Below are 26,154 nucleotides of genomic sequence, written 5' to 3'. Positions count from 1 at the left end.
GATTAAAAAAATAGGACCTTTTTGAGGATGCGATGTGTTTTATTATGAAGTTTTTCTTTTTTATAAATTTATTTTTGGCTGCATTGGGTCTTCGTTGCTGTGCGTGGGCTTTCACTAGTCGCGGTGAGCGGGGGCTACTCTTCGTTGTGGTGCGCGGGCTTCTCATTGTGGTGGCTTCTCTTGTTGTGGGGCATGGGCTCTAGGTGCCCGGCCTTCAGTAGTTGTGGCACGTGGGCTCAGTAGTTGTGGCTCACGGGCTCTAGAGCGCAGGCTCCTTAGCTGTGGCTCACGGGCTTAGTTGCTCTGCGGCACGTGGGATCTTCCCAGATCAGGGCTTGAAACCGTGTCCCCTGCATTGGCAGGCGGATTCTTAACCGCTGCACCTCTTATTAATGAATTAGAAATGTCCTTCTTATTCCTGACAGAGAAGAAAATACATAAAGTTAGTTACTTTATATACTAGAATTTTCTTCACTCTTGATGGAAATGCATACTGTTCTGAGTTATAAACACATAGAATTTCAACTAATATATTGTTCAAAAGCATTGTATGAAGAAAAAGTTAAGGCTTATGTGATTTCCCTTTCCCCCCCTTTTCTGTACCCACTTAAAACCATCAAGATTTACTTGGTGCTCTATAGTGGCATTGCCCAATATAAATATAATGTGAGCACCATACTGAATTTTAAAGTATTTTGCAGGTATATTTAATTAGTAGAGTTAGTTTTAGAAATATTGATAAATTTTACTTAAATATGTCTAGAATTTTTCAAAATCATGTTATGCATATAACAATAGATTTTTTACGTTCTTTTAAAATACTAAGTCTTTAAAATCCAGTGCATATTTTTTATTTACAGTACAAGGCAGTTTGGAGTGACCACTTTTCACATACATGGTCAGAATGGGATGTTACCATGTTATGTGAATTAATTCTGTAATAACATGTCTGTTATAGTTTGTTATTTTATCCTTATTTGTCATCTAAAATAAGAGGCAGGTACATGGTCAGCAAGCTTTCAAAAATGGTGTGCAAATTCTGAAGTGGTGATGTTTGTATAGTTACGTAGACATTCGTGACCACATGACTGTTTGAGAAAATTGGAGTCAAAAGGTTGGTAACTGTGAGCTACTAGCGCTTAGGGGTTTTTGTTAGGGCACACAGATTTCTTGAAGGAGTGTGTGTTGAGGGTTCCTAAGATACTCTCATGCTTGATAATTTGCTAAAAGGGCACAGAAATCAGAGAAAAGCTGTGAAACTCATGATTGTTTTATTACAGTGAAAAGATAACAGATTAAAATCAGCAAAGGGGAAAGGGTATATAGGGTGGAGTCCAAGAGAAACCAGGTGTGAGTTTCCAGTTATCCTCTCCTAGTGGAGTTGCATGACAGTGCTCCATTCCTCCAGTTGTCCTGTATGACAGCATGGCAAAGTGGTGCCAGCCAGGGAAGCTTACCTGAATCTTCGTGTCCAGAGGTTTTTTTAGGGGTCAATTACATAGGCATGGAAGTACCTACATGACTGTCTTTAGTTACTTAGTCTCCAGTTTCCCTTATTCCTCCTCCCCCCTGAGGTCAGGCTGATAAATGGTGTGGCCCAAAGCCCCAGGCATACAGAGATAGGGATTTACCATAATTCACATTGTTAATATAAATTACCTGATGTGGCCCAAGATTTTAGGTGTACAAAGAAATTTATCAGGCAGGATATTGCAAGGGGTCAGAGGTTATCTTCTAGGAGCTTGTCTTAGGTGATTCCTTTCTTTGGAATATGCAGAGTTTAACCCCCCAAGCTTGCAGAGTTACCCCTTAACTGCACAGGATGATTCTGGATACAAAGGAGGGTGTCTCTAGTATCAATTCTTAGAGAAACAAAAGGGTAGATGAAGATTGGTGATAGCTCAATTCACCTTAAATATCTAATATGTTTTAAGCAAATGGCATGGATTACTGACTGTCAAGGTAGAGCTATATAAAGGCTGACTTTGAGAAGTAAAGAATCTAGCATTTAGGACAGCCATATAGTTACAGGTTTCTTAGTTGGAAACAACTCTTAAAGTTTACTGACTGCCTCCTATAAATTCACCTTGTTTGCTAAAGTATATGTTATCTCCTTTAATCCACATCTGAATGTCCATTTCTGCCTGTGATGGGAGGAACTTGTGTCAGACTAAGGCTCCCTATGAGACTAGGGAAAAAATATAGTTTGAAGGCATCGTAGAGCTTTTGAGTCAGTCAAGACTTCAGGAGTAAAGATTCAGGAGAGAAGAGAAATAGACGTATTCTGTGGGTTTCCTCTAGAGATATTTTCTAACTCTTAAGCTCTTTTGGATAAGAAGATAAAAGTTGAGCAGTGTATGAGAGGTGAGCAAAAAGCAACTGAGGGAGTTGAGTGGAGCTTTCAATAGTTTCTGTTGTTGTTTTAGTCCTAGGTTTGCAGTTTGAATCTTTTGAAAGGCCACACCATAGGAGTGGGAACAAACAGAAGTAGGCCAGACTTTACAGTATCTGAAACTCAGTCTCAAGCCAGCTCTGTTCCTGATTGGACTGAGGTAATCTCTTACTCTGACTGCTTGTTAGAAAAAAATTAAATCCTTTCTGGAAGAAGATAATAACATCATCCAGAGCTTCTACATTTTTTCTTCCATATTTTCATACAGTCATTCACATACAATGTGTAGTATTCAGTAAAAAAATCACTATGCATTCAGCAGGACCAACAGAGAAAAACCAGCATAGAAACAGGTTATGCATGTTATTCATAGGTTGTGTAATTCTGCAGTTATAGACAAGAACTTTAAAATACTATAACCTAGTCATGAAAATAGATGGCAAGGTGAAGAATTGCAGTAGAGAACTTGAATCTATAGAAAGGGATCAAATAGGAATTCTAGGATTGAAAATACAGTAACTAAAATTTAGAACCCAGTAGATCAGTTTAACTGCGGTTTAGGCACTGCTGAAAAGAGGTCAGCTGGAAGGTTAGTTAGTCGAAAATATTCCGCAACATTGATTTGTCTTTAAGTATGTAAAACAGAGTTGGTAAAACATAGTATTATCACTTATAAACTTGTATTCAGTACCCTACCCCGAGCCTTTGAGCAAACAAAAATTATTCATTAAAAATATCTTATGTAGAGTTCACTTGTTCAGCACACTCAGCTACTTGGAATAGAGCCCTAGGATGAGAAAATAAGCAAAATACTTACAGATTCAAGATAGATATCCAGAGCTGGATGGTAAAACAGGTATTTTAGCATAGGGGAGTTAGAAGCAGCTCTTAAGTTGGGGTAATGGTTACAGTACACTTGGTAATCTGGTAAACTAGCTCACCACAATTAAGACTGTAAATTAGAAAAGAAGTTACAGGTAAATAATTGAGGAATTGGTTTTGGCAGCAAATACCTTGTTTGATCATATCCAAGACTCCACTATGAATTATACCATTAGTGTATGTACTACTAGGAAAAAAGAAAGCTGTCAATTATAATTGACATCCCATTACAGTAAGTCCCCTACATACAAACCTTCAAGTTGTGAACTTTCAGAGATGTGATATGTGTTCCATCAACATCAGGCATGAGTGAAATTGCAGCTTGCCCTCCATCTCCTATTGCAGATGATCCTTCAGCTCTGCCAGTTCCCACCTCCTCTCCCTCCTCCAGTCAGTAACTCTTCTTGCCTGTTCACTCGATGCCAGCCCCTGTATGCCAACTGTTGTACTGTACTACTGTACTTTTCAAGGTAGTGTACTGTAAGATTAAAAATGTTTTCTTTATTTTTTGTGTTTGTTTTTATGTACTATTTGTGTGAAAAGTATTATAAACCTATTACAGTACAGTACTGTATAGCTGCGTGTGTTAGTTGAGTACCTAGGCTAACTTTGTTGGACTTATGAACAAATTGGACTTACGAACACGCTCTTGGAATGGAACTCATTCGTATGTAGGGGACTTAACTGTAATTGTGATACATCCTGATTTCAGAGATGTTAAAATGTGGGGGAAAAGGTAAATGGTAATCTTAGTTTTAAATCTCAGTTCTATCCATAATTGTTTGTTTGCCTTCTGTCAGGGAACTTCTTTGAGCCTATTTGCTTATTTGTGAAAATGGGATAGTATAGTATGCTCTTTAGAATTAGGAAGACTAAATGAATTCAGAGACATGAGAGTGTCTAGTATGGAGTAGGCATTTGAAACCTGTTAATTTGACTTTTATTTTTTCCTTCTAAAATTTGGCATTGTTAAAATAATAGGAGGAGACTCCTGACAGCTGACCAGGGTGGGGGGAAGAACAAACCCCCAATATATTGGCTAAATAAGAAGTTAAAAAAGAAAATTTCTGTTGGAGCTGTTTAATAAATTGTCAAGCATCATTCTTTATTCTCCCTACCCCACCTCTTTCACCTGTCTTATCCCCTCAGTTATATTTAAAGGTATCACTGACTGGTTCCAATATGATGATTGATATTTATAATAATGGAACCTACACATCAAAATAATGATATATTTTCACTAAATTGGTTTTTACAAAGCTCATTTTAGGAAGATTTGTAATCCTTCTAAGTTTAGTTGTGATGCTTAAAATCTCAGTCTTTAGTTTTGTAGAATTCTTGCTCTTCTGATGATGCGATATGAGTATGGCATTAATTCAAGTGAGTGGATCTTTTTAAGGAAGGGTTGGATTTTGTGATGTTTGATGGATGTGAGAATTCCTCATTTTATTCTTATTTTGAAGATTCCCAGTAAACCGAGAACAGCATTTTTCTGGAGCTGTAAGATATTCATAGCTTTAATCTTATGTTCATTCTGTTCTCTTCTTTCAGGATTTTTCAAGTCACATTCAGTTGATAGGATGAAAAAATTTAAGAGAAGGCTATCCCTCACGCTTCGAGGAAGCCAGACTATTGATGAATCGTTGTCTGAATTGGCTGAACAAATGACTATTGAAGAAAACAGCAGCAAAGATAATGGTAAATATTGAGGGGGTAGGGAAGGGGAGGAGAGAATTGAATTACATGATAAATCGAATGTAAATTTACTTTCCTGATTAGTCCTTAGTAGGTTCCTTCTGTTTATTTCTCTGCCTCCTTCCCTAGTTCAATAACTTTGGCTTGCTTACTGGAATGTTCCATTCTTACTCCAACAGTGTTACTATAGCTGGTCTCTAACCCTGATGAATTCTCTATCCTGTTTATCTTTCCATTTTTCATTAGTTCTTAAATAAGAATACTTTGTATAATATTACCCTAGTTAAGTAGCTATTTTAAAATTAACATTTAAATATTTTTATTTTCTTATAACCAAAGTTTATACAGCTTAAAAGTGCATAGTAAGTTTGTGAAATTCCTGGGAATTCCCTGGTGGTCCAGTGGTTAAGACTCTGTGCTTCACTGCCGAGGGCCTGGGTTCAATCACTGGTCAGGGAATTAAGGTCCCACAAGCCATGCGGCGTGCCCCCCCCCAAAAAAAGTTTGTGAAATTCCTGTTTTAAATTTCATCAGTTTTATAACATTATATATGCATATATTGACTATCCACATAGACGACAAGGTTTATCATATGAGTGAATCATACCATTTTTTTACTTTATATTGACCAAAGAATCTATCCATAGTATTGAAAGCAGTTAATAGTAGATAGGCATATAATGTTTCACAAGTTTGACAGTTCTTTTTACAGTGTAAAGTAGTTAGTACACAGATGTTGATATAAAATAAAAAGTTTGTTAAATTGAATGGATTAAAATGCAAAATCCTGATGAAATCTGTAGAACAAGCCTACATATTCAAAACTGAAATAGCCCTAGAGATGTCATAGTAATAACCAGGAAGGAGCTTACAGGAATGGCTGCCAGTGTGTCATAATGTGCAGATTCTCTTCCTTGCCTCTGCCTGAAGTTCTTCTGTTTAGAGGTTTGTGGCAGTTGGTGAAAACATGAATACCCTCACCCCCTCTGGATGAAATGTAACTGTCCTTGTGAGAGAGGGAAAGGTATAATGGAAAGTGCTCTGGACTTTAAAAGTCATGGATTGGGACTTCCCTGGTGGCGCAGTGGTTAAGAATCCGCCTGCCAGTGCAGGGGACATGGGTTCAAACCTTGGTCCGGGAAGATCCCACATGCCGCGGAGCAACTATGCCCATGTGCCACAACTACTGAGACTGTGCTCTGGAGCCCGTGAGCCACAACTACTGAGCCCGCATGCCACAACTATTGAAGCTCACGCACCTAGAGCCCATGTTCCACAGCAAGAGAAGCCACCGTAATGAGAAGCCCGCGTACAGCAATGAAGAGCAGACCCCGCTCACCGCAACTAGAGAAAGCCCGTGTGCAGCAACAAAGACCCAACGCAGCCAAAAATAAAATAAATAAATAAATTTATTTTTTAAAAAAGTCATGGATTGGAATTTGGGATACACTTACACACTTATTAGTTACATGACTCTGGGTAAGTAATTTATCCTACCCAACCTTCAGTTTATCTCTTCCTCAGAAGGGTCATTATTTTACTCAAGGTTATCTGGCTCATAATATAGGAGGGGAAACATAGATGAGTTTGGTAGAAAATTTAAAATAATAATTTGGTTATAATTTACTTTAGGAGAGAAATATTTTACATTTGGATCAAATCTCAAAGCTGATATTATAATGTTTTACTTTTATTCCTTTTGCCAGGAGAAAAATCCTTAATTCTCTCTCAGATCCCCTTTGATTTCTTGTTATTAATTAAACCCTGTATATTCATTCTTATGATCCACTCCACGAGTCTTGCGAGCTATTCGCCATTGATATTCAGGAGTAAAGTAAGCACAGAATACATCTTGATAGATGCTTTCTGGGAACACATTCTGGATGGGAATTTGACTACAAGACAAACCTCTTAAAAATAAAAAAAGAGTGTGAGTCAAAGAAAATGTACATACTTTTTGGAGAGCTAATTAATATTTTAGATTCATAGCATATTTCCTGGAATATTTTAGTATTGTCTTAAAACATGCTTAATTTATAATGAATGGTGAAACATTGAAAATTTTTTTCAAGTAGAACATAGTTTAAAGTTTACTTTTATTCTAATAGTAACATTAACAATTAGTAAAGAAGAGAAAATAGAAACTCTGCTGAGTTTCCTCTTTAAGTTTTTCGAATTACTTGAAATAATACTTGAAGATGTCGTAATAGACTGATTCCTCTTGGGTTGCAGAGATTGCTGGTAGCATAGGCTATCTCTGAATTATATCTGCTATTACTTATTTCCTATGTATGACAACGGCACATGGGACAGCTTTCACAAAGATTCTTTACCTTTTTGGTTATCTTTCAGTACCTGATAGCTGGTTCCAACATTTTCTTTCTTTATGGAGTTTATCTTAAAGGTAAAAAGCTCCTAAGATCGGTAACACACACAGTCTGTGTCTGAATATGGTTTAATGAATGAGAAGAGGTAGACTATACTTCTTTTTTTTTTTTTTTTTTTTTTAATTTTGCGGTAAGCGGGCCTCTCACTGTTGTGGCCTCTCCCGTTGCAGAGCACAGGCTCCGGACGCGCAGGCTCAGCGGCCATGGCTCACGGGCCCAGCCGCTCCACGGCATGTGGGATCTTCCCAGACCGGGGCACGAACCCGCGTCCCCTGCATCAGCAGGCGGACTCTCAACCACTGCGCCACCAGGGAAGCCCAAGACTATACTTCTTAAAAGATCTTCTCACATACACTATAACCAGTTTGTAAAGCAAGTGATATTTGTCTAACAACTATATAGTGGTAGTGCTGGCTTGAGGAGGAAGAATATAGTTTATAACTTTCTTAAACTAAACCAATTTTTCATCTCCTGTCTTTTGTTCAGTCACTTGTATGAGCAGAATCCTCTTACTCTTGCATTATATATAGGCAGGTGTCTCTCATGCATATTCTAGGACAAATAAAATGAGAAAGTACACCTAAATGGGTCTAATACTATAAAAACCTTGGAAAAATTATAATGCATATGATACAGTTGGTGTATCAAAATGTACATACACTGTCACTCATACATGTTCTACCTCCATCCAAAGAGAATTTGAGCTATTATCTCTATTTTGATAATTATGAGTCATACTGTGAAGGCTTTAACTCAGTTATAAATGTATAATATAATTATAGTTCGCATTAGAGTACCTTTCTAGATAAGCTAGTGTGTTTACAGATTGATCGGTGGATTGAACCCCAGGGAAAGAGGAATCTTGAATTTATATTTAGTGTGTTAAAATTAGGTTGAAAGTTTGCAAACTTGGTTGATTTAAGCATACTGGCCTTAACTCAATACAGCTTTTCCTAATTATAAAATGAAATTTTTGCACTAAAATTTACAAATTGAAGTATAAGAAACATTTTTTTCTAAAGTACTTTCAAGGAAAGAGAATTCTGAGCACATCAGATTTTTTTTTCCTTAGTAACTGAGAAGGCACTGAATATTTCATTTTAAAAAAAACTGTCAAACATTAATTCATCTCAGTTCCTCAGAAGTTAAAAATAGAATTACCATATAACCCAGTAGTTCCATTCCTAGGAATATATCCAAATAATTGAAACAAGTATTCAAACAGAATCTTGCACATGAATGTTTATATTTATAGCAGCAGTATTTACAGTATGCAAAAGGTGGAAACAACTCAAATGTCCATCAACAGATGAATGTATAAACAAAATGTGACATATTCCGGGAATGGAATATTATTCAATCATAAAATGGAATGAGGTACTGATACATGCTACAATATGGATGAATCTTGAAAACTGAAAGAAGCCAGACCCCAAAGGTCACATATTCTATGATTCCGTTTTTATGAAATATCCAGAATAGGTAAATCCAGAGACAAAAAGCAGCTGAGTGGTTGCCAGGGACTCAGGAGAGGGGGGAATGCGGAGTGACTGTGTAGTAGATACAGGGTCTCCTTTGGTAGTGATGAAAATATTTTGGAACTAAATAGAAGGGATGGTTGTACAACATTGTACATCTACCAAATAAAATGATTAATTTTATGTTAGTGAATTTCATCTCAGTAAAAACAGTTCATCTGAAAAATACCTTTTTCTCATAGATTCTTGATTTGCTTGCTAGAAGTCTTACTATGATTTTAGACATACAGAAAGTTACATTTCATGATGTTGTCTTTAAGTAGTTAGCCTTACTCTGTAATGAGAAGTGTATTGAAATTATTGATTTGATGAGGAGGACAGGTGACAATTTAATTATGATGAAGAGAATAGATCACACTTATAGAAAGGCAAAAGTAGTGTTTTATTACACGTAAACTATTTGAGGCTTACAAAGGCAGCAATAACAAGAACAAAAAAAAACCCCAAAAGGCAAAGATTGAAATGGTCCAGTTTTCCTGATATTCAGTTTCTTGTCCTTACTCCTCAGTCTGTGCACTGGGACAGTTTATCGTGTTGTTCAGAATTAACAAGACTAGTTTTATGGATATTGTGAGACCTTGTCTTATTTCCAGGTTTCTCCCTTTCTCCTGGTAATCTGATACATCGGGGTCCCCAACCCCCCACCCCCGGGGCCGAACAGCAGGAGGTGAGCACAGCAGGAGGTGAGCGGCGGGCAAGTGAGCAAAGCTTCATCTGCCGCTCCCCATCGCTCCCCATGGCTCGCATTACCGCCTGAACCATCCCCCACCCCCACCCCACCCCACCCTATCTGTGGAAAAGTTGTCTTCCACGGAACGGTCCCTGGTGCTAAGAAGGTTGGGGACTGCTACACTACATGGTAGCAGTGACAGTTTTTGACAATAGTGGATGACATAGGGTGTTCTAAGTAGTGCTAACTCCTCCAAATAGGACAAGGTCTGTGAGAGGATGAGGCTGAAAGCACAGACTTCATTGGATGTATGTAGGGTCTGGAATAGGATCGGGTTAATAAGAGAGCTTACAAGAGCAGGATTAGGAACCAGAGAGTGAGTTAAGGCTACGAGGTGTTGGCTAAGAAATTCGTTCTCCTGATCATAGTAGTACACATAATCAGAATATCCAAATAAGATGTCAAATAAATTTCTTAGTGGAATCTAATGATTGCCATGTTATGATATTAAAAAGTCATTGAAATCCTTACTTGGAACTAATTATAGAATAGGAAAGATCTAGTGCAGGTTTTCATATAGATTTCCATTACTTTTAAAGATATATTGTAAAATATATATAACCTGTAATTTACTATTTTAACCATTTTGAAGCATACAGTTTTAGTGTTAGTACATACATTCACATTGCTGTGCAGCCACCACCACTAACCATATCTAGAACTTTTTCATCAGCCCAGACTGAAACACTGTACACATTAAACAGTAATTCCGGACTTCCCTGGTGGCGCAGTGGTTGAGAATCCACCTGCCAATGCAGGGGACACAGGCTCGAGTTCTCGTCTGGGAAGATCCCACATGCCGCAGAGCAGCTAAGCCCGTGTGCCACAACTACTGAGCCAGCATGCCACAACTACTGAGCCTGCTCTCTAGAGCCCGTGAACCACAACTACTGAAGCCCGCACGCCCAGAGCCCGTGCTCTGCAACAAGAGAAGCCACCTCCATGAGAAGCCCTTGCACTGCACCAAGAGTAGCCCCCGCTCGCCACAACTAGAGAAAGCCTGCGCGCAGCAACGAAGACCCAATGCAGCCAAAATTTAATTAATTAAAAAAAAAAGAAAACAGAAAGATCAGTAGTCTGTAATAACCTATATGGGAAAAGAATCTGAAAAACAATGGATACACGTATATGTGTAATTGAATCACTGTGCTGTACACCTAAAACTAACACAACATTGTAAATCAACTATACTTCAATATAAAATAAAAATTATAAAAAAACAAAATAGTAATTCCCCATTCTCCTCTCCCTTCAGGACCTGGTAACCACTATTCTCCTTTGTCTATTTGTCCTCTTGTGTCTAACTTATTTCATTTAGCATAATGCCTTAAAGGTTTCCACTTCTTTTTAAAATAGAGTATTATTATCTTACTGAACTGTCCAGTTAATTGCTGTCATAATCTTGAAATGTGTGAATATTTGACCTCATCTAGTCCTATGACTTCAGCTACTATGTAATGCTGACTACACCGAAATTTGTTTCTCTAGTCAGGATTTTTTTCTGGATCTTTAGATTCATATCGAAATGCTTACTTGGCTTCTCCACATAGATGTCTAATAAGAACCTTAAATTTAATACATATGACTAAACCACAAAGCTTGATTTCCTCCCCCCACCAAATCAGCTTCTACTCCAACTTGCCTCACTTAACCTAAAGCACTTAAAGCTAGAAATCCAGGAATTATCCTTGATTATTTTCTCTTTTACCCTTTCTTCCCTCCTCTACCATTGTAGTTTCCTATATATTTACTACATAAATAACTTTTAAAAACTCACTGTTAATGATAGTCATTTGCATACTTGACACTTGATTCCAATTGTCCTTTCACATATTGTATTTCATATATTTTTAACAGTCACTCTATTGGAGATTTAAAATTTTTCTTTGGATAAATATTTTTAATGTAGGTTATCACTAAAAGCTGTGGTGGGGTGCGGAGAGTATGTATGAAAGTAATTTTGCAGCCAAGTCTGCTGGCCTTCTGGTTCTGCCTTTGTGTAGTATATCCTAAATCTGCCTGCTTCTCTTCATCCTAGTCCAGGCCACCATTATTTGTTGCTTCGAGTACTATACAATAGTCTCCTCCTCCTGTTTCCCTTCTGTTGTTTTCCTATCATCTGTTCTCCAGCAGCAACCAGAGTGATGTTTAAAAATTTTTTTAATTTTTGATAATTAATAGATTCAGGGGAAGTTGCAGAGATAGTATGAGAGGTTGCTTGTACCTTCTCTCAGTACCCCCACCCCCCCGCTTTTGGTTACACATTCTGTGACTATAGAACATTGTCAAACGCAGGAAATTAACATTGGAATAAAGCGTCAATATAATTCTATGTCATTTTATCACATGTGTGGATTCATGTAACCACCAGTGCAGTCAGGATAAAGAGCTACTCAGCTGCCACAAAGAGACCGCTCGCATGCTACCCCTTTATAAGTCGTCCCTGCCTCCTTACCTCCCACTATCCCTGACCCCTCAGAGTGATATTTTTAAAACATGAATCAGATCATATTACCTCCTACTTCAGAGCTACCATAACTGCTTCCAATCTCAGAGTGAAATTTAGACTTCTGTGGTGACATATAAATCTGCTTCTCTCTCTGATCTTACTTAATAACACTGTTCCCCCCACAATTACTACTATAGCTACACTTGCTTTCTTTCTGTTTCTCTGATGCAGTGGTTCTCAAAGTGTGACCCCTGGACGAGTAACATCAGCATCACCTGGGAATTTGTTAGAGATGCAAATTTTTGGATTCAATGCCTGACTTACTGAATCAGGAGGTCTGGGGGTGGGACCCAGAAATCTTGTGTTTTAACAAGTCTGAAGGTGATGCTGAAACATGCTAAAGTTTGAGGACCATTGCTCTAATAAGTCAAACTCTTTGCCACATGCTGACTTCTGCAGTAGCTTTTCCCTTTGTCTGGAATATCTTCTAACCCACCACTCACCCATCTTCCTATGACTGGCTCTTTCTTGCATTTATACTTATTTTGAAAATACCTCTACAGAGAGAACTTTTTTCAATATTCCAGTGTAAAATAACCACTCATTTATTTTCTACTATATCTCTCTATTTTAATCTTTTGCATATTACCTGTCATTATCTGATATTTTTCTTATTAGTTTCTTATCTTTTTTCCCCTTAAGTAGTTTTTATAGTTTCAAAGAGTAGTACCTTGTTTGTTTTGTTTACTTCTTCATGCCCAGGGCCTGGAAGAGTGCTTGTCAAATGGTAAGCACACAATAAATATCCCCTGAATAATTGAATGTATTTATGATCTCTGTTTTTTGTTTTGTTTTGTTTTTTTGCAATATTCCCCAGTACTATAAAGCTATGTTTCCCAGGATAACTTCAGAGAGCAACTAAAACGAATGTCTCTAGGCAGAATATTTATATATTATGATTGCAGATATGAAATATTATAACCTAGAAAGAGAAGATGTTTCTTATAGTTCTAGCCTGTATCCCCGAGTGTTTGTAACTAATTTATATGTTCATGACAGATACCCTCTTCCCATTCATTGTTAAATCATTGTTTGTTTCGCTAGGCTTAGGTTAAGATCCCCAAATCTTTGATCAGCTAGCTATTGCCAAGGAATGTACAGGCATGGGACATGGACTGATGTTCTGCTTTACTAGTTATGCATTTCCCCTACCTCCAGTCTGGTGTTCTACCCAGAGTAGATGACCTAGGCCTTGTGTGATCCTTGAGGGCTCTTTTGCCCCATCCTCCTCCTCTCTGCTCCTTTTAGGCAGCCATTATTAGTCGAGGCGCAAGCCCAGTGGCCTTCTTGGCTCATTTTTCGTAAGCCCATGCCATGGTCTTTCTTGTTCTGTGGATCTGAACCACCCGGTCCTGCCAGTTGTTCTCTGTGTCTGATAAATCTTTACATGTAGAGGAATCTCCTCATCAGGAAATAATCCTTACTCCTGATTATCAGCTACAAAAGAAGAGCCAGCTGCATGTTAGAGGAAAAGATACTCAGAGAAGCCCACTTCCTTTTAAAATTCCTGACTACTACCAGTAAAAACGTAATTCTAATACAGAAGACTGTGAGTCACAGAAGACTTCATGTCCTTAACAGTTACCAAAGCTCTTTGGAGGTGGAAAGGCGTCATGAGATTCCCTATAAACATTATAAAACAGGATCTCCCCCATTTAGAATTAAATAATTTTTAAGTATTTTTGTAATGTTTCTGCATGGTTATAGGCCTATGATTTTTTAAAAAAAACTCTTTATAGTAAAAAATTCCAATTTGGGGTAATAAATTTCAGAACTTCTATATTGATCTGTACTTAAGTACTTCTGTTTTATTTACTAACTTGACATATTTTTTGAATGTCTAGCAAGTAGGGATATAAGTTACTTCAGGCCAGGATCATGTCTTTTATATTCTACAGCATGCCTAATCATAAAGCCTATATGAGGCAGTCAGTAAACGTAGAATTATGGAAACAGTCTTGAGATGTATTAAACAAATCAAAAATCTTTGGGCTATATTAGTAATTTTGTGATTGCTAATCAATTTTGACTATATTAAAAATCGGTAATTAAGTTACTAGATCAATTCCAAATAATGAAGAATTTTCTGTATTTTTTCATAGAAATTATTTTAATTCTAGTACTTTATATACATAGCCAAAGAAATGAGGTTAAATGTAACGATCTCTATCATAATCTTTATTTTTTGTTTTCTCTCTTGCTTTCTCAATCCTTCTCATGTGATCCTGGATGGAATGATTTTTGGATTCTCTGAACCACAGAGCCTATCGTGAAGAATGGCAGACCTCCAACCTCTCACAGTATGCATTCCTTCCTCCACCAGTACACAGGGTCCTTCAAGAAGCCTCCATTGCGGAGACCACATAGCGTTATTGGAGGAAGCCTTGGCTCCTTCATGGCAATGCCCAGAAATGGAAGCAGATTAGGTAATTTGTTTTTTTAAAAAATTTTCTGACTGTAGCTTATGTCCATAGCTAGGTTTTAGTTGTATGCAAGTCAGCCAGCCTTTATTATCTAGTTTTTTTTGTAAGGTAAAAATCAAGTTGAGAATAAGAGGGAGAGCAGAAAGATGGAAAGGTCTAGAGAGGCAGTAGTGCTGACACTACAGAGGAATAATATTTGAAAATCTGTCCACCAGGAAGAAAACAAAACCCTTAAGAGGTGGATGCAGGATTTCAAGATGAATAGCAGTTTGAGATGGTGCTTAATTTAGGGTCATACTTAGTAACTCCAGATTATCACCATTTGATAGCTTAGTGTAATAATTAGTACATATGATGATTACCTGAGTTGTTATTCTTACATCACTGTGTCATTTTAAATATCTAGGAAAAATATATATCTGCAAGTTTCTGTTTATTTCTCTGGTCTTTTTTGATGGTTTCTTATTTATTTATCATGTTTTGTTTTTAAATAATTTTAAGTATAATTATTTTATAGTCTTATGACATAATTATATTTACTGAAGTTCCTGAGGGTTTTATTCTGCTTCTTGCTTTATCTGCTTACTCTAGCCATAGTAGATTATTTTCTCATGTGTTTTGTTAATTTTAGGAGGATGAGCTTATTATCTACAGGGGGGGTTTGTCTGTGGCTTACACTGGTTCATGAGAGATGATGGTTAAAATTTTCAGAAATTTTGCAAGCTGATTGTTAAACATAGCTATTATTAAAATTTAAATTATATACACATACAATTAAGTAAACTAAATTAAAAACAAAGGTAATGAATACTCAAAAGTCATTATTTCCTAATTATTTTACTACACTTTACTGTTGTCTATGCTTTGGGGGTTATTTATTTCTATTACATCTGAATAGTCAAAATACTGTGTCATGGTGTGCCCATTTCCCAACTGCATGTTCAGTGATGCCATGTGGGTAGCTTGAGGTTGGCCATGAACAGAGTATTTACCCCACAGAAGTTGGAAAACACTTCAAATCAGGGCTTAATTTATTGTTCTCTTGATTGTCTAGACTAGGGGTTGACAAATTTTTTCTGTAAAGGGCCAGGCAGTAAAAATTTTTGAGGTTTTGTGGGCCATATATGGTCTGTTGCATAATCTTCTTTTTAAAATAATTCTTTAAAGATGCCAAAACCATTTTTAGCTCAGGGCCATACAAAAACAGGTCACATATGCTGATCCTTGGTCTAAACTTAAGAAAGTGACGTTGAAAACGTTAGTAATGCAGATTAAATTTAAAAATGTGTTGTCTGTCTGTAGCTGTTGCATTGTGAATTACACAAAAATTGAGCCATTTGAGAAGTAAATATTCTTCAGTTACTTAGAAACTATTACCTGATTCAGGAAAGAAGTTGCTCATACCAGTGACAAATGAGTGAAGTCTTGACGTAAGCCTCCATCATTTCACTTTTGTCTTGTTGACGGAAATGAAAATACCAACTGGTATCCGTGTCGGAACTATACTTGGCTCGGTAATGACATGAGTTGTTTCTTGGTTGAGTCAGATGCTACTCAAGATTTTTGATCTGTGCTAGTCTGAGATTAATATGCTCCTTTGTAGTCCTCATGCAGAAGAGCAGATTTCTTTTTTAAGTCTGCCTTTTACTGAAGATGTAGCTCTTTGAGAGTCTCGTGCCTTTCTAAAGGAGCTCTCATTTGCAGGTGGGACACCCGAGGCTTCATCTTTTATCTCAGGTGGCTGCTAAATCCAAGCACATTCTTACCAAAATAAAAAGCCCATCCCAAGAAAGTGACAGAATCAATTTTTGCATAACAACTTTGGACTTTCAGTTCTCTGTCTTTGCTTCCTAGGTATTAAACATATATTCATGCAAACTTAGCTATACATTATAAACTATATTTTTATTCAACATTTCCTTGAGGAAGGAAGATTTTTAAATTTTGCTGGAAGTGGAAGGCATGGTTAAATTATCTTTAACATTTTAAAAGTGTGGCAGTAAAGAATGCTTGGCCTCGGATGTATTAAATACCATTGGATTAGGAATTAGTCACCCAATAAATACATTGACTTTCACTGCCATGTTAATAAATATTTTTTGTTCAGATGGGATAAAATTTCTCCAGAAATCTCTGTGTCATTGAAGTATATTCTTTTTTTTTTTTTTTTTTTTTTGCGGTACGCGGGCCTCTCACTGTTGTGGCCTCTCCCGTTGCGGAGCACAGGCTCCGGACGCGCAGGCTCAGCAGCCGTGGCTCACGGGCTCAGCCGCTCCACGGCATGCGGGATCTTCCCGGACCGGAGCACGAACCCATGTCCCCTGCATCGGCAGGTGGACTCTCAACCACTGTGCCACCAGGGAAGCCCGATTGAAGTATATTCTTAAATTACATATTGGTTTATTAAAAACCATTATTACTATTTGCAGCTGCTTATCAGTGTGAAAAAGAATTTTCTTAATAATGTGTTATCAAGACAAAATACAGAAATGTATGAATTCTAAGACTGATTTGATGAGACCCTGGAGTTCAATTTTTTTGTTAATTTAAACAGTTCTTATATTTGTATAAGTAAATGTTAACTAAAAGCTCAAATTTATAATTATGAAATACTATTTTTATTTATTTTACATGTTGATATTTCATATAACATTTCATTTGAAAGAAAAGGTCCAGTTGTTTAGTCCATTCTTTGATTTTTTTTTAGTTAATATTTAATTCAGTAGAACATTTGTTGAGCCACCTACTAAGTATCATGAACTTTGTTCGGTTCTAGGAATAGAAAAGTGAATAAGCCAAATTCTTGCCCCAAGGATCTTATAACTTGGTATAAAACAACGTGAACCAAAAAATGCTCTTCAGTGCAGTAGGTGTGCTAGGTGTGGGTACAGTAGTCATCTGTGTCTGAGAGTAGAAAAGACTTCATGAGTGCTGATGACATATGTGCATAGTTTTGAAGAATGGGTTCACCAAATTGATAAAATGAAGAAAGGCATCTCTTACAGATAAGGAAAAAAAAAAAAGCTTGTTAAAGCACTGCAGTGTGAAACAACATGGTACTTTTGGGGGAGTGAATAACTCTGTGGAGTGGACTGGTGGCAAGAGATGTGTTTGAGATCTAGCATTTGTTTCTGGTGGGCTGTTCTAGATGAATTAGAGGATGATTGACCAATGCAAATTTATGAGCAGATACAGAAGTATACAAGTTTGTTTTTAATATTCCCAAATGGAATTAATCTCTCTCCCCTCTACTACCATTTATCTTTTTTTTTTTTTTTTTTTTTTTTGCCGTATGCGGCCTCTCACTGTTGTGGCCTCTCCCGCTCCGGACGCGCAGGCTCAGCAGCCATGTTTCACGGGCCCAGCCGCTGTGCGGCACACGAGATCTTCCCGCACCGGGGCACGAACCCATGTCCCCTGCATCGGCAGGCGGACTCTCAACCACTGTGCCACTAGGGAAGCCCCCCATTTATCTTTTATCCCTATTTAAAAAATATCATAATCCGGGCTTCCCTGGTGGCGCAGTGGTTGGGAGTCCGCCTGCCGGTGCAGGGGACGCGGGTTTGTGCCGCGGGGCGGCGTCTGGAGCCTGTGCTCTGCGGCGGGAGGGGCCGCAGCGGTGAGAGGCCCGCGTACCCAAAACAAAACAAAACAAAAGAAATATCATAATCCACCTTGTCATGTAAGTGTAATATGTTTTGGCCCCTAGTAGATTTTGTGGTACTTGCTTTGTAGTTATAATACAAAGTAGATACTCAGTGAATACTTTTTGAATTGTTTTTTAACACAGGGAGGTGGGAAGCTGCATTAGCAGCTGTAAAACAGTTTTTAAAAAGAATATTCAAAGAACCATTTCATTTGGCTATAGACCCAATACCCATTATTTCATGGAAAGAATACTAAACTAAATAAAAGACCAGGTTTCTATTTTAGGTCTGCCTTTAAGCTCTGTGACCTTTGAAAGTCATTTAACCTTTCAAGGTGTCAGTTTCCAGATCTGGAAAATAAGAGAATTGACTAAAATAATCCTCAAGTGTTATTTTCGGTCTCTAATTTTAATATTCAACTCTTGGTAATAACTTGAATGTTAGTTTTTTAAAATAGCTTTTCATAATCTGAGAGCATAAAAGGATTTATACTACTGTTTTAGGACATTTGTTCTAAGTGTGCAGTTTTTATTAACTGCACACCTATGGTACCCAGAATGTAAAAGACTTCTTATGCTATGATTTTTATGTGTTGGCTGTCTACATCTTACCTGTGGTGATAATACATTGATATAGTAGAATTTAATACATCTTTTCTAAGATAAATAATGTTTCATTTTCTGATACAGATATTGTTCATGAAAATCTAAAAATGGGATCAGATGGTGAGAGTGACCAAGCTTCTGGGACATCATCTGATGAAGTCCAGTCACCTACGGGTGTTTGTCTTAGAAATCGTATACATAGACGGATCTCAATGGAGGTACCATTTAAAAAATACAAATATGCCTGTGTTTGTGTGTATAAATATATATGTATAAATATGCATATATATGTGTGTGTGTATATATATATATACATATATATATGTGTGTGTGTGTCAAACAGAATAAATGCCTATTTGAAAATGTTGATTAGGGCAGTGACCACCTGTAAGAAAGTTGTTTCTTTGCATTAGCAAAAACTAGTCTGTGAATATTATTTTTTTCTAATTACTATACCAAGGCAAGTATACATTAATTATACTTAAACATTCTGCAAAATACTATGTAGGGTCTCTGTAAGGGATGTGGATTTTCAAAAGTTTCAGAAATCCAGGATGATACATTAGGAAAGTCTTCTTTGTAGAAACAAACAAAAAAATATATATATATATTTTTTGGTACGCGGGCCTCTCACTGTTGTGGCCTCTCCCGTTGTGGAGCACAGGCTCCGGATGCTCAGGCTCAGCGGCCATGGCTCACGGGCCCAGCTGCTCTGCGGCATGTGGGATCTTCCCAGACTGGGGCACGAACCCGTGTCCCCTGCATCAGCAAGCGGACTCTCAACCACTGCGTCACCAGGGAAGCCCTGTAGAAAATATTTTAATTATATTTTTGAGATTCATCTAGATACTACAAATTTTATAAGTATTTTATTTCAGATTTCAAAAAGTATGCATAAAATAAGCACCAGCTTTTTTTCTTTATAAATATGGATATCACTTCCTTTATGGTTTTTATACCTACTGATCTCTAGCACATATAAGTTATTTCTCCATGTAAAAGGATGAAGAGCTCATTTCCTTTTCTTTGTCAATGTTATGTATAACCTTGAGGACAGAAGTTGATTATGAATATTATTTCCATATATATTGTAGATTAAAATAATTTTCTCCAAAAAATTGAACATGTTTTAAAATAAGAATATTGTTATTTTTTGAGTGCTATTGAGTTAATGATGATTAGGGTATTTATCCTATTGGTTGATTGTATTTTCACTGATCAAAGATTGCTTCTGAATCAGTTACAGAAAACAATATCAGTTTCTAAATGGTAAAAATAGCATTTTCAACTACTGAAATCAACTTGATATCTGTTCATATCACTGTATAAATTATATCACAGTAGTAATAAAAGGGCTTCGCTGGTGGCGCAGTGTTTCAGAATCTGCCTGCCAGTGCAGGGGACACGGGTTCGAGCCCTGGTCAGGGAGGATCCACATGCCGCGGAGCAACTAAGCCCGTGTGCCACAACTACTGAGCCTGCGCTCTAGAGCCCATGCTCTAGAGCCTGTGAGCCACAACTGCCAAGCCCGTGTGCCACAACTACTGAAGCCTGTGCACCTAGAACCTGTGCTCCACAATAAGAGAAGCCATGGCAATGAGAAGCCCACGCACCGCAATGAAGAGTAGCCCCCACTCACCGCAACTAGAGAAAGACTGTGCGCAGCAACAGACCCAACGCAGCCAAAAATAAATAAATAAATTTATTTTAAAAAATAGTAATAAAAATAATAATTATTTTTCTTCACCATATATGTGATTTTCTTTATCATATGTTTAAAAATTTTATTTAATATTAGGATCTATATCTGGATTTTCTCATTCTTCCATTGAGCTGTATATTTTTTTTTCCCCAAAGAGACACACTCTTGGTTTTGTTTTTTTAATTGTATAATTTAGTATCTGGAAAGACTTCTTTCTTAACACCCACGCACCCCCACATATATACTTATTTGAGAATGTTTCTGGATGTTTTCTATTTATTCTTCTAGATAAATTATAAACATTTTGTTTCATTCCAAGAATAATGCCTGTGATTTGTTTAGGGTTATGTAAAATATAAAACTAATATGGGAGGATTATCATCATTTTATTTCTCTTATCATTTGAGAACATGATACAAATCTATACTTAAGCCATATCTCTCTCAATAAATATGTATACAAAATTCCTATACATCTCAACTTTGTTTCGTGGTTTGGTTACTATTTTGAACAGTAGGGATTTATTTTTAAAGGATTTATGTTTCTTGGAGTGATAATATAGGCAAGATCTCTTTTTATGTTTCTCGCAGTTCACATAATACAGTGAAATAGAAATGCCTTTTACTTCTTCCCATTGGCATAGCAATAATAAAATATTTCAACTGTCTCACTGTGTTGCATGCAAAATCATACAATATCCACTTGGTTATTTAAACCAATCGCATTTTGTGGTAGACTTTGCCTATTCTTACTATGGTATAATAATGTCAAAATTATTTCCATGTTGAATTTATCAGTGAAGGGACTCAAATAACTGGGTTGTAGAATACCATTTCTGTTAAACTATATTGTATACTTTTGCTTACAGTAAATAAATACATTGGCATTCAGTATATTATATATAATTAATGTAGGTAACTTTACAATTGCAATAAAACTTTATAGTTATTGATCACTAAGAAATAATATGTTAGAGCCCATGAATCCAAAAGTAAAATGCCCTTGTCTTTTCTGTTTGTGGTTACCTACAAATATCTTTTTTTCCTGCTTTTTTAAAGGATTTAAATAAGCGGTTATCGCTGCCTGCAGATATCAGAATACCTGATGGATATCTTGAAAAGTTGCAGATAAACAGTCCACCATTTGATCAACCAATGAGCCGAAGGTCTCGGAGAGCTTCTTTAGTAAGTTTTTAAGTCTACTATACCTGCACCATCAGATCTGGTTGTTTGATTTTCTGGGTATAAACATTTTATATTAATTTTTATATTTAATTGTTGAATAGCTAAAGTTTATTATGTTGCTTTCTGGATTTTGTCATTTTCCCTTCCTAAGGGTTTAACGATATTATATTGGAATAGAATTTAAGGTATATTTTATTTTTTGGTAAATTTTACTGATACATGCTAGATGTACAGAATATGTACTAGATATACAGAAAAGTACATAAGCCATAATTGTATAGCTCCATGAATTTTTGTAAAGTTAACATACCTGTGTAACAAGTACCCAGATAAATGAAATTCCAAAAATCCCAGAAAACCTGTCCTGCCACTTCTTTGTTCACTTTCTATCCTCACTTCCTTAACTTTAGCCATTATCCCTGCCTTCCAAGGCCAAAGATTAGTTTTACGTATGTTTCCCACTTTTTTTTTTCCTAGAAAGTGGCAGTGTTTCTAAATTTCCACACACATCCACACCTACAGGGTTTTTTTGTTTTATTTATTTATCTATCTATCTATTTATTTATTTTTGGCTGTGTTGGGTCTTTGTTTCTGTGCGAGGACTTTCTCCAGTTGCGGCAAGTGGGGGCCACTCTTCATCACGGTGTGCGGGCCTCTCACTATCGCGGCCACTCTTGTTGCGGAGCACAGGCTCCAGACGCGCAGGCTTAGTAGTTATGGTTCACGGGCCTAGTTGCTCCGCGGCATGTGGGATCCTTCCAGGCCAGGGCTCGAACCCGTGTCCCCTGCATTGGCAGGCAGATTCTCAACCACTGCACCACCAGGGAAGCCCTTTCCCACTGTTTTGATTATATTATGTTTATAGTGTTTTAATATCAGGAAAGACTTCTTTATTCTCATTTACATACACATTCTTATTTATTTAAAAAATGCATTTGATATTCTTTTTCTGATTATTCTTAAACTTTTGAACTTTATGTAATTATGAATATACAAATTATTAAAATACATTTTATTGAAATATATAAAAATGTGTATTTATACAAGTTTATATATATAGTATACAATAAATATCCTACCTATTATGTATGTATTATGTATGTACACATGTGTATCCTTTTGTGATTGACTTGTTCAGTGTTGTGCTTGTTTTTCGTTTAGGTTATTGCATGTGGTTATGTAATTCATTTGTTCTTTTTGTTGCATGGTATTCCATTGTGTGAGTATGCTATATTTTATCCAGTCTTCTGCTGATGGATGTTTACATTTGAGTTTTTAGTTTTGGCTATGATCAAATATTGCTTCTATCACTATTCCTGTTCATGTGTTTCGGTTAACATATGTAAGCATTTCTGTTGGTTGCATATCTAGGAGTGGAATTGTTGGATCAGATTGTATGCATATATTCAGCTCTTCTAGGTATTGTCAAAATAGTTTCTGAAGTGATTATACCATTTTACACTGCCATCACCAGTATATGAGAGTTCTAGTTGCTCTCCATGCAGTTTTTTTTAAAATAAATTTATTTATTCATTTTTGGCTACGTTGGGTCTTTGTTGCTGTGCACAGGCTTCCTCTAGTTGTGGCGAGTGGGGGCTACTCTTTGTTGCAGTGCACGGGCTTCTCGTTGCGGAGCACGGGCTCTAGGCACGCGGGCTTCAGTAGTTGTGGCACGTGGGCTCAGTAGTTGTGGCTCGAGGGCTCTAGAGCACAGGCTCGGTGCACAGGCTTAGGCATGTGAGATCTTCCTGGACCAGGGATTGAACCCGTGTGCCCTGCATTGGCAGGTGGATTCTTAACCACTGCATCACCAGGGAAGCCCCTCTCCATTAGATTTTCTGATATTGTTTCTTCTTTTTAAAAAAATTTTTTTTTAACTTCTCTGGTGAGTGTATAGTGCTGTCTCATTGTGGTTTTTTTTTTTTCATTTTCCTGATGCCTTAAGTTGAACACCTTTCTAATATTTATTGGCCATTTAGATATCCTCTTCTTTGAATTAAGTGTTCAAATCTGTTATCTCTTTACTCTTGGACTTTCTGCCTTTTTCTTATTGGTTTGTTAGGAATTCTTTGTACATTTTGTATAAAGGACCTTTGTCAGTTACATGTCGTGCAGATATCTTCTCCCAATCTGTAGCAGTTGACCCAGCACTGCTAATTTTTAAAAAATTTTTTTTATATATATATATTTTTTATAAATTTGTTTATTTATTTTTGGCTGCGTTGGGTGTCCGTTGCTGTGCGCGGGCTTTTCACTAGTTGCGGTGAGCGGGGGCCACTCTTCGTTGTGGTGCGCAACCTTCTCATTGCAGTGGCCTCTCATGTTGCGGAGCACGGGCTCTAGGCACGTGGGCCTCAGTAGTTGTGGCTTGCGGGCTCTAGAGTACAGGCTCAGTAGTTGTGGCTTGCGGGCTCTAGAGTACAGGCTCAGTAGTTTTGGTGCACGGGCTTCGTTGCTCCACGGCATGTGGGATCTTCCCAGACCAGGGCTCAAACCCGTGTGTCCTGCATTGGCAGGCAGATTCTCAACCACTGCGGCACCAGGGAAGCCCAGCACTGCTTATTGAAAGGATAGCTTTCCCCATTGCAGTGTCACCTTTGACATAAATTGAGATGATTGTGTATGTGAGGATCTGTTTTGGATGACTTTAGTTCTATGGTAGAAGTATATATAAAGTGCTATGAGACAATTACAGAGACAGCAAGTAAAATGTCTTTGAACATCACAGGCTTATAGTGCTTAAGCTGGCTCTAGAAGGATCGGTAGTTATTTGACATTCACCATTATACAACAAGGTTAAGGTGTAATACCAACTTGACTTTGGTATAGGTTATGATCATCATAATTTTGCATCACTGCTTAAGACATTTTTATTCAAGTAACTTTGTCATTTAATTACCAGCTTGCAAGTATTCTTTGGTTATCAATTTTTATTAAAGATCGATACTTAAGTTTTGGAGTTAGTAAATATTTCAGATTGGGACTAAAGGTATGGTTTAATCACCGAAGCTATCATCTAAGACCTGTCTTTTTCAGTGTACATGAAATTAAGGAAAACAGTGCCCTCTAATGAATGTTAAGTGACTGGAGTTTTTATTGTGTTGAGTGTTCCTACCTACCTCCCTTGCTTTTTGATCTGAAATGGCTTATAGATTTCAGATTAATCATGCCAGCTCTGTTCTGGGTTTCTAACTGATTCATCCTTTTCATTATCTATCTACCTTACTAAAGCCATGGTTTCTTTGAAGTATATTAGAAAATTATTCTTCAATACCCTAGGTTTATATGTGAAGGGGAAGGATTAGGGAATGCATGGAAAGGAGATGGGAAAAGAAAAATATTCTTCACATTTGTTAGAGCTCATGTTTCCATGGATGATATACTCTTTATCTAAAAAAAATATGTTTTACAAGACAAAATATAAAATTTTGTCTTTCTAAAAGGATAAAACGTTTTTTTGTTTTCAATAGCAGTATATTATAAGTAGGGTAGTAAAAATAAAATAAATCCTTTGTTTGAGTAGGAAATAAGAAACCAGTCAGAGAGTTCATTTCTGGTAGAGAAAGACATAAAATAGGGCTGATTGGTTCTTCTATGAATTTATGATCATCAGCCTCAGTTGGATTCTCAGTATCACTTGGCTGCCCTATTGTATTTCTCTGGTTAATTCTTCCCCTCTCTAAGCAGATGACCTCTCCCACTACATGACAAAGAAGAGAGAAGCCACTAACCAGAAACCCTCTCATTTTCTGAATTACACTAATTCTTCTCTTTCCTTTCTTCAATATTGAGGAATTGTCCTTCTTCCTATCCCATCTCCTCAGGATGCTTAGAGTATTTGTTATTCCTATACACTCATGTATAGTCAGTCTCCCTCTCTTGCTGAATCCTTTCTATTGACTTTTTATTTAAATAAGTTTTTTTATTTTAGAGTAGTTATAGATTTACAGAAAAATTTAAAAGATCATATAGAGAGTTCCCATATACCACATACTCAGTTACCCCTGTTATTAACGTTTTACATTAGTTTAGTACATTTTTCACAACTAAGGAAACCAATATTGGTACATTACTATTAACTAAACTCTGTACTTTGTTCAAATTTCCCTAGTTTTCCACTAATATCTTTTTTTTCCCAGGATCCCATCCAGAACACATTACATTTAGTCATTCTATCTCATATTAAAGATATTGGTTATTAGATTGGTGAAGTGTTATTTAATATTCATTTATAGTTGATAAGAAATGGAATATTCTGACTCTTAACATACTGAGTTAAACATTAGACTAGTGGGAAAGCCCATAGGCAGATAGTGATTTGTTAGAGCATTGTTGCACTTACAGTGATGGCATGCCCCGTGGAAGTTTTCTGAGAGTGTTAAGTGCAGCTTTAGTAGACTAAGTCTGTGCATGAAAGTTTGTCTCATTTTATTGAAGTTTAAGTTATACACATTTTAAGA

The 26,154-nt window shown here is 36.9% G+C and overlaps 1 protein-coding gene across 6 annotated transcripts in view; it reads left to right on the top strand.

Moving 5' to 3' along the window:
* CDK17 (cyclin dependent kinase 17) overlaps positions 1–26,154 on the top strand; it is a 110,011-nt gene that overhangs the window by 46,361 nt on the left and 37,496 nt on the right. For 3 of the 6 annotated variants that reach the window (XM_067697609.1, XM_067697608.1, XM_067697606.1), the window contains exons 1-5: positions 3,620–3,744; positions 4,826–4,972; positions 14,395–14,559; positions 18,893–19,026; positions 21,569–21,694. In XM_067697609.1, coding sequence (XP_067553710.1) covers positions 3,708–3,744; positions 4,826–4,972; positions 14,395–14,559; positions 18,893–19,026; positions 21,569–21,694 — 609 coding nt within the window. In that variant the 5' untranslated portion in view covers positions 3,620–3,707. Of the gene's footprint in view, positions 1–3,619; positions 3,745–4,825; positions 4,973–14,394; positions 14,560–18,892; positions 19,027–21,568; positions 21,695–26,154 lie in introns of those variants that run through there. The other 3 variants (XM_067697605.1, XM_067697607.1, XM_067697604.1) reach the window with 1 other exon arrangement.

The sequence above is a fragment of the Pseudorca crassidens genome, chromosome 11, assembly GCF_039906515.1.
Source record: "Pseudorca crassidens isolate mPseCra1 chromosome 11, mPseCra1.hap1, whole genome shotgun sequence".
Taxonomy (NCBI): Eukaryota; Metazoa; Chordata; class Mammalia; order Artiodactyla; family Delphinidae; genus Pseudorca; species Pseudorca crassidens.
The sequence above is the reverse complement of the archived record's forward strand: the minus strand, read 5'-3'. Positions and strand labels throughout refer to the sequence as shown.